Source organism: Arvicanthis niloticus (assembly GCF_011762505.2).
Source record: "Arvicanthis niloticus isolate mArvNil1 chromosome Y unlocalized genomic scaffold, mArvNil1.pat.X SUPER_Y_unloc_18, whole genome shotgun sequence".
NCBI lineage: Eukaryota > Metazoa > Chordata > Mammalia > Rodentia > Muridae > Arvicanthis > Arvicanthis niloticus.
In genome coordinates this window covers 63,258-72,713 of record NW_023045009.1, presented here as the reverse complement: position 1 = coordinate 72,713, position 9,456 = coordinate 63,258, and the positions used below count along the sequence as shown (strand labels likewise).

At 36.6% G+C, this 9,456-nt stretch overlaps 1 protein-coding gene across 1 annotated transcript; it reads left to right on the top strand.

The window, feature by feature from the left end:
• Positions 1-2,861: 2,861 nt before the first annotated feature.
• Positions 2,862-5,734, top strand: LOC143433935 (uncharacterized). The gene is made up of 3 exons (XM_076706208.1): positions 2,862-2,895; positions 3,101-3,161; positions 4,597-5,734. The coding sequence occupies exons 1-3, from the start codon at positions 2,862-2,864 to the stop codon at positions 5,732-5,734; spliced, it is 1,233 nt and encodes a 410-aa protein (XP_076562323.1).
• Positions 5,735-9,456: the final 3,722 nt, after the last annotated feature.

Here is a 9,456-nt window from a genome sequence, read left to right as displayed (position 1 = left end):
CGACCACATAGACTCCTAGTTGCCCTCCAATTCGTGGTCCCTGGCATACCATAAATGTAACCCCCTCCCCTGAGCCAGCTGCAGATTTTCATTCATTTCCCCCCTCTGGCCCTCTCTTGTCTCTCACCACACCTGTTCATTGTTCTCTTCGATTCCCCTTTCTTATCTGCTCTCCCATCCAGTTCTCTCTCTTCCATCTGCCTCCTATGATTGCTTTATTCCCTCTTCTGAGTGAGATTCAACCATGTTCATTCGGGCCTTCTTTCTTGTTTAGTTTCTTTGTGTCTATGGAGTGTAGTGTGGGTTTCCTGTATGATATGATTATTATTCACTTGTAAGTGAGCACATACATGCATGTGCTTTTAGATCTGGGTTACCTCAATCGAGATGATAGTTTCAAGCTGTATCCATTTGCCTGCAAAATTCATGATGTCCTTGTATTTAATACCTAAGTAGTTTTTCCTTTTGTAAATGAACCACATTTTCTGTATTCATATTTTGGTTGAGGGACATCTGGATTCTCTCCAGTTTCAAGTTGTTATAAATAAAATGGCTATGAACTTAGTGGAGTCTCTACTCTAGGACACCTGCCTTCACAGAGTTCCTCCTGTATCTTCTGTTTGTCCTTTGAGAGGGTGTGGGCCCCTGGGTATCCATGATGGTGCATCAAGTCTCTATTGGGTTAGGTGCATCCTCTCCACTGAGGCCAGATGTGGCAGCCCAGTTAAAATAACAGATCCCAATGATAGACAGCAGCTTTAGGGACAGCTCCTGCTACAGTAGTTGTAAGACCATCATGAAGACTGAGCTGCACATCTGCTACTTATGGGCCAGGGTTCTTTGTCCAGACTGTGTATGTTATTGTTTGTGCCTCAGTTTCTGAATGTCCCCAAGGATCAAGGTTAGTTGAGTCTGTTGGTCTTCCTGTGGGGTTTCTATCCTCTTCAGGACCCTCAATCCTTTCCCCAACTCTTCCATCAGAGTTACCAAGGTCCATGCAATGTTTGACTGTGGATCTCTGCTTCTGCTTCAGTCAGCTGCTGGGTGGAGCCTCTCAATGGATAATTATGCAAGGCTCCTGTGTGGGAGCATAACAAAATATCCTTAATAACGTCATGGATTCAAGCTTGTCTATGTGTGTCTCCTACTGATTGAGTTTTCATTTGCCTTTCTTTCAGCCTCTGCTCCATCTTTACTTCTGCATTTTTTTATTTTTTGTTTTTGTTTGTTTGTTTGTTTGTTTTTTTGAGACAGAGATTCTCTGTGTAGCCCTGGCTTTCCTGGAACTCACTCTGTAGACCAGGCTGGCCTCGAACTCAGAAATCCGCCTGCCTCTGATTCCCAAGTGTTGGGATTAAAGGCGTGAGCCACCTCTGCCCAGCTTCATTTCTTTTAGACAGGACAAATTTTGTTCTGGGTGTCTCCAGTGTTGTGGTTGAATCTGATCCTTCAGCTTTCTTCTCATGCACCTATACACTCCCCATTTGGACTCTGTCCCTCAATCATATAAGATACTGTGCACACATTTTTTGTTCAATGCTATGCTATTTTGCAAACCTGGTGGTTTTATATTTTTAACTTTATTCTTTCAGTTTTTGGTTTTCTAGAACAAATTTTTTTTGTGAAGCCCTTCCTGTGCTGATAGTAGATAGAGAAATCACATAAGGCCCCTGACATGGTTTTGTTCAATAAGCACATGTTTCTGTGCTGCTCTTGATCCACATGTTTCATTATGAAGTTCAGCCTAATATATAGATTATATTCTGTTTCTCTGGATGGCTTCTGCTCATGTCATCAATATTATCTGATGCTTCAGATTCATTGAATTGCAGGCATGTGATGTCCTGCCTAAGTGTTATGTTTGTTGTGAAATTTTTGAATAAATAAATGTATTATGGCTGGGTGTATGAATATGAATATCATGTGTGCCTCATCTTAACTGTTGTCAGAAGAACTCCTGATCTTGAGGAAATGGACAGGTGTTGGTCCACATGTGTATGCTAGAAATTGACCACCATTATGTGGAAGACCAGAAAGACCTTTCAACTCCTAAGCTATATCTCCTGAACTATGTTCCTTATTTCTGATCAACATATGCATTACTAAAATTTTCATCTGTCTACTTTTTAACTGCTTAAACATAAATTCCCTTCTACTAAAATTTAATTAATGTTGCTGTTTGAACTGGTTCACTGCATGTTTTTGCAAGATGAATACAGAACTACAGTGAATATAATTCTTTGTAGGAATTTTAGTAAAGAACTGTGAGTTCATTCTATCATTTTTTCCTGTTTTATTTTTGTAGCAGAGTGAGGTTCTTAACATGTAAGATTTGCTGTCCTGAAACTCATTTTGTATTCTGTGCTGGCATCAGCTCAATGACATAACACCTGCCTGTACCTCTATGATTAAAGACATGAGCAAATATATGCACCTTTGCCCATCACTTTTTTTAGTTAGTAATTGTTCATACAGATTTTCAGATGTGTGCTCAGTACAGTTGATCTGTTTCCCCTGCATATCCCTCTCAATTGCCATTTGTGTCCCAAGGCTATATCCTATTCAAAGGGTTCAGGAGTAACACAGATGAACCTTATATTTCAAGTTTCTTCTAAACTGACATGGTGATTAAATGATAATTTGTGTGTCAGCAAATAAGTGGAAGAATCACCTAAATTATATGATTATATTTTCTAGGAAGCATACATTTACTTTGTATTGATGTCAGTATCAGGCTTTGTGTTGTTTACATGTATGGTATACTTTAGGAAGCAGTGAGTTTTGATGATGTACACGTAAACTTCACTGCAGAAGAGTGGAATTTGCTGGATACTTCCCAGAAGAATCTCTACAAAGATGTGATGCTTGAGACCTACTGGAACCTTACTACTATAGGCAAGTCTGTGACTCTTTTTTTATTTTTGCATTTCAATATAAAAGAAAAATGTTCCTGGGTTACTGATGATCATCTCTCATTTCAATGGAGAAAAAGTAACACTGAGTTGAATAAATCAGGTTAATTGCTGTGAAAATTCAGAGTAATTTGAATTTTGCCTAATTCCAACACCATATCATTCATTTTCTGGTACTTTGGTTTCAGGCTATAATTTGGAAGACCATCATACTGAAGAACAACACCAAACTTCTAGAAGTCATAAAAGGTAATTTTAATGTTTAAGCTGATACAAATATGCCTGTGAGGAAATTTTAATATGATCTGGAAGCTCTAAAGGAAAGCAAGTTTGTAAAATATCAGTTCTTTTATTGTAGCTATGGTTATAATATTCTCCCAAAACTGTGTACCTCAATGTCAGTTATCTGATTGGTGTTTGCAAGGCATTTCTGTAAGAAAGAAGAGAAGGAAACAATGCCTTAAGAGATTCCTTTATTTGATTTGTAACTCCATTAGAGCTATGTTGTGCAACTATTTAGTATTGTCTAGTCTTTTTTTTTGTATAGTCTCATAATATTTAGATTTTGCACATTGAACAGTGATAAACATGTACCCATAAGCTTCTAATAAGCAAATACTCCATGATAAAGTTGGTGATGCTCATATTCTTGTAGTGAAATTTTTAAGTTTATGGCAAGGTCAGTTTATGAGAGTCAAGAATGTTGTTGAGGAGAAACATTAATCATGTCTGCAATGAAAAAAAGTCAATGTGTGTTAATTCAATGTGGAAACCTTTCATTTGTTCTTCTTTTTTAATGGGTGTATCAATTGTCAGAATTGATGAAACCATCTGAGCATAGATATACTAAAAGGAACAATGTACCTCTATCTACTTCAGAACAATGAGAAGATATGTAGTTTTCTGCCTTTGGTAGACTTTCTGAATATGATAGATATTTGTAATTAATTAGTTTTCTAACTTTACTTGGAACATCTACAGAAAATCTCTATGTGTTATAGAAGTTTGGAAATTCTTCTGTTCATACTGGTTCACAGTACTGCTGTGCTGTGATGCACACTACAGGAAAAACTAAGAATGCAATCAGAGTTTTAATGCTCTGAGTTGTCCCATATTTCTTATGACATGTTAAAAACATCATATAGAAATCTCATATAGGCTGAGCAGTGGTGGCACATGCCTTTAATCCCAGCACTTGGCATGCAGAGGCAGGCAGATTTCTGAGTCCAAGGCCAGCTGGGACTACAGAGTGAGTTCAAGGATAGCCATGGCTACACAGAGAAACCCTGTCTCAAAAATAAACAAAACCAAAGAAACAAAAAGAAACAAACAAAAAAGAAATCTCAAATAGAAAAATGAGGCTATAAATGTAATAGATGATTTTACAATCACAGGTATTTTCAAAGAGGTAAAGCAACCCAAAGTGAGCAAGTACAACCGTGGACATCAAAGTAATAAAACCTTTTTTTTTTTTTTTTTGTTTTTCGAGACACAGTTTCTCTGTGTAGCCCTGGCTGTCCTGGAACTCACTCTGTGGACCAGATGTGCACCACCAACACCTGGCATGATAAAAGGTTAAGATCTGAGTGTGCTTTATTATTACTATAAAGTTTATTTATGTTGGTAAAATGATCAGGCTAATGAATGTGGTAAATTCTTTCACATGTATCCATTATTGTTACAGGTATGAAAGAAGTCATATTGTAGAGAAGCCTTATGAATGTAACCAATGTGGTAAGGCCTTTGCAAGACACGGTTATCTCCAATATCATAAAAGAACACACACTGGAGAGAAACCTTATGAATGTAATCAATGTGGTAAAGCCTTTTCACGTCACGGTCATCTCCAAACACATAAAAGAACACATACTGGAGAGAAACCTTATGAATGTAATCAATGTGGTAAAGCCTTTTCACAACAAAGTCATCTCCAAATCCATGAAAGAACACATACTGGAGAGAAACCTTATGAATGTAATCAATGTGGTAAAGCCTTTTCATGTCACAGTAGTCTCCGATCTCATAAAAGAACACATACTGGAGAGAAGCCTTATGAATGTAATCAATGTGGTAAAGCCTTTTCTTGTAATGGTAGTCTCCAATGTCATAAGTTAACACATACTGGAGAGAAACCCTATGAATGTAATCAATGTGGCAAAGCCTTTTCATGTCACAGTAGTCTCCGGTCTCATCAAAGAATACATACTGGAGAGAAACCTTATGAATGTAATCAATGTGGTAAAGCCTTTTCACGTCACAGTCATCTCCAAAGACATAAAAGAACACATACTGGAGAGAAACCTTATGAATGTAATCAATGTGGTAAAGCCTTTTCATGTCACAGTAGTCTCCAAATTCATAAAAGAACACATACTGGAGAGAAGCCTCATGAATGTAATCAATGTGGTAAAGCCTTTTCAGGTCACAGTGGTCTCCAATATCATAAAAGAACACATACTGGAGAGAAGCCTTATGAATGTAATCAATGTGGTAAAGCCTTTTCTTGTAATGGTAAACTCCAATGTCATAAGTTAACACATACTGGAGAGAAACCCTATGAATGTAATCAATGTGGCAAAGCCTTTTCATGTCACAGTAGTCTCCGGTATCATAAAAGAACACACACTGGAGAGAAACCTTATGAATGTAATCAATGTGGTAAAGCATTTTCATGTTACAGTAATCTCCAAAGACATAAAAGAACACATACTGGAGAGAAACCTTATGAATGTAATCAATGTGGTAAAGCCTTTTCAGATCACAGTAGGCTCCAATATCATAAAATATCCCGTACTGGAGAGAAAGCCTATGAATGTAATTAATGTGGTAAAGCCTTTTCATGTCACAGTAGTCTCCAAACCCATAAAAGAACACATACTGGAGAGAAACTTTATCAATGTAATCAATGTGGTAAAGGCTTTATACAGCAAGGTCATCTTCAATATCATAAAAGAACCCATACCAGAGAAACCTTAGTTATGTAATCAATGTGGACAAAGCCATTTATAAGTGAAAAGGTTCCAAAGACATAAATGATCACATACTGGAGAGAAGCTTTATTAATGTAATTAATATAGTTAAAGCCTTTTCACAAAGTTTTTGTCTCCAAAACCATAAAAGAAACCAAATTGGAAAGAAACCTGTGAATGTAATCATTGTGGTAAAAGCCTTTTCATAAGGATTTTCCCCCAAAACATGAAAGAACCCATGTTGGACAAAACTATGAATGTAATCATTGTGCAAAAGCCTTTTCATGTCCCACTCGTTTCAAAAATATATAAGATTCTTTCTTGGAAGAAACCTCATGAATGTGATCAACATGGTAAACACTTTTCACAACTTTAACATCTTTATTATTATAAAAGAACAGGAATAGGAGAGAAACCTCATGAGTGTAATCAGTGTTGTAATGCATTTGCAAGTCACAGTCATCTGCAATGACAGGAGAGATCACATACCAGAGAGAAACCTACTTGAATATTAACAATGTGGTAAAGCCTTTGCATGTCATAGATCTTTACACACACATAAAGAAATCACAGTGGAGAGAAGCCTCATTAATGTATTCACTGTGAAAAAAACTGACAATTCACTTTTTTCTGCGACTACATAGTAGAACACATTCAAGAGAGTGACTCAGTGTCATCAAGGTGCTAAGCCCTTGCATGTCACAGGCATCACCGAATACATAAAAGAACACATACTGTAGAGAAAATGCATGAATGCCATGAATGAGGTACAGTCTTTGCATGATAATGTGCTCTCCAAATTCTTCAAATAACACACTTTTTGGAGATACCTTACAAATGTAACAAACGTGGGGATGCCTGTGCCTATCACTATAGTCTCCAAAGACATAAAAGACCACAAATTGGACAGAAATCTTGTGAATGTACTCAAGTTGGAAAATTCTTTACATGCCACAGTATTCTCTGAATACAAAAATCAACACATACTAGAGAGAAACCTTCTGAAAGTAATCAGTGTGGCAAAGCATCTGCATGTCCTAATCATATTTAAATGCATGACAGAATTCATAGTAGAAATAAACTGTGGTGATTTGAATATATTTGGCCCTAAGAAGTGATAATATTAGTATGTTTGGCCTAGGTAGATATTACTGTTTTGAAATAAGTGAATTCCTAGAGTCGGGGTCTTTGGAGCTCCAGTCAGTGCAAAATAGAGTCTCCTACTATTTTGCTGGATGACAGTCTCTTCCTGGATGCCTTTTCATGAAAATGCAGAACTCTCAGCTCCTTCTCCAGCATCTTGGCTGCCTGCATGCTGACATTCTTCCTGCTATGTTGGTCATGAAATAAACATTTGAAAATGTAAGACAGATTGAATTAACTATTTGCCTTTAAAATTGTTGCCTTGGTCACAGTGTGTCTTCTTAGCAATGGAAATTCTATCTGAGACAGAAGGTTCCCCAGGCTTAAGTATTTTTATTGGTAGGCCTGACCATGCTTTTGTTGGAAGCAATGTGGATTTCTAGGCTTTGGGTTTGTACATGCATTAAGTGGAAATTCATGGGCCATGCTAGTGGAACACATATGTGCTAAGGGTGGTTTGAATTCTGTATATAGTTTCTATAATGTTTTTCTGAAGAATGTTGCTGCCTTTTGCTCTCATCTGAATGTCAAGAGGTTTATTTTGTTAATTGCATTGACAAACAAAGTCTCAGGAAAGCCAAGCATAGCCTTTGGCCAGTGTTTACTCTCATGGTGACTGTTTGATCATGCTTAGTAATCTTAGAAAAGAAAAAAAAATGAATTGTTAGCTTCAAAGAGAAAATCTCACCAGGAAGTTGAATGAAGCTATATCCTGTGATCAAAGATACACAATGGTATTAAAGAAATGGTGATATTATGGCAAGATACCATCCACCTAAACATATGGATGTGAAGTTGTATGAATGAGAACTGTATAAGGCATCATTATTAACTGGTTACTGTTTTTATGTGGACATGAAGACATACAAGTATGTGTCAAATTGACAATTGATGGATTGTGATTACTATACTGGGGTTTCAATTTAAAATCTAGAGGGATATAGGATATACTTAGGTCAGCCAGAACCTAGAGTGCTATAGATGGAAGAGTTGGTGAAGCGACCCAATCTCTTTTGAAGAGCACGGATGATCATGTGTGGATCCCAGATACTGGAACAAGAAGCTGAAATATTGAAGTTACCTTTGAAACCCTAATATTTTGAGACTCCAGAGCTGTGGGATACCTGCTCTGGAAAACTGTTGCAGGGAATAAAACCAGCCAAAGAGAAAGAATTGTGCTGCAGTGAGTGAAGCAGGAAGGAGTTGGAGATCTGAAGAACACTTTGACATCAGACATGGAGGTGCAGAGTTTGGAGATTGCCTTACAGGCTTTTGGTCTTCTTTTGGCCCAGTATTTCCTCACAATGGCATTTAAAATGGTGAAGTACTTTCTGCAAATTTGGATGGATATGATATTCTATTTGTTTTTAAAGATATAGGGGATTACATTACATGATTGTATAAAACTCAAAAGAGACTTTGAACTTGAGGAATTTGTTGTGTCTTTCTCCAATTCTTTTGATTAATTTTGTTAAATATCTGTTTTGCTACATTTTAAAATGACTACATCAGCTTGCTCCTTTGGTCCATTTGCTTGGAAAATCTTTTTACATTCCTTTACCTGGAATTACTGCCTATTCTCGATGTGGAGCTATATTTTTGTATGCAATTGAAGGATCAATTATATTAGCATCTATTCTGTTACCCTTTGTCTTTTTACTGGTGAACTGTGGTCATTGATACTGAGAGAGTCAATAAACTGTGATTGTTAACTCCTTGTATTTTGTTATTGCTGCTGCTGGTGGTGCTGCTGGTGCTGGTGTTGGGGTATTTGTGTGCTTTCCTTTATTTTGCAGATAATACAAGATTATTTACAACCTGAATTTTCATTTGTATTCGTAACTTCCTTGAAGGTAATCTGCAATTTTAAAAAATCTTCATTTATATGTTTATTGGCTTTTGATCTTTGTACCTTTTAGTATTCTTTCTTTGTACTGGATGTTTTGATTATTATACAGGAAAGAGACTTCATTCTAGGGTCCATTCTGTTAGGTGTTTTCATGATTCTTTTACTTTGATAGGCACCTCCATCCTTATTTTGGAAGTTTTTCTTCTAAGATTTTGTTATCAATATTTTAGGAGAATTTGATCTAATATTGTTTTTTCTCTAGTCCTGGTATCCTTACATTTTATTCTTTCACAGTGTCCTAGATTTTCTGGATATTTTATGTCAGGAAGATTTAGATTTAACATTTTCTTTGTGTGATATTTCCATCCCTTCCATTGTATCTTCAGTGCTTAAGATTTTTCATTCATCTCTGTATTCTGTTTGTGAATCTTGCCTCCATAATTCCTCTTTGCCGTCTTGAAGTTTTGTTTCCATTATTCCCTCAGTTTGTGATTTTGTTATTTTTTCTATTTTCCTTGTAATCTTCATTTGTTTTTCTTGGCTTTATTTTTTTAAACAGGGTTTCTCTGTGTAGCCCTGGCTG

Bases quoted from the DNA above. Each gene is read 5' to 3' on its own strand.
- LOC143433935 (XM_076706208.1), top strand. From the start codon at position 2,862: ATGCTTGAGACCTACTGGAACCTTACTACTATAG. The intron at 2,896-3,100 runs GCAAGTCTGTGA...CTTTGGTTTCAG, and splicing joins CTGGAACCTTACTACTATAG to GCTATAATTTGGAAGACCAT. The intron at 3,162-4,596 runs GTAATTTTAATG...TTATTGTTACAG, and splicing joins ACTTCTAGAAGTCATAAAAG to GTATGAAAGAAGTCATATTG.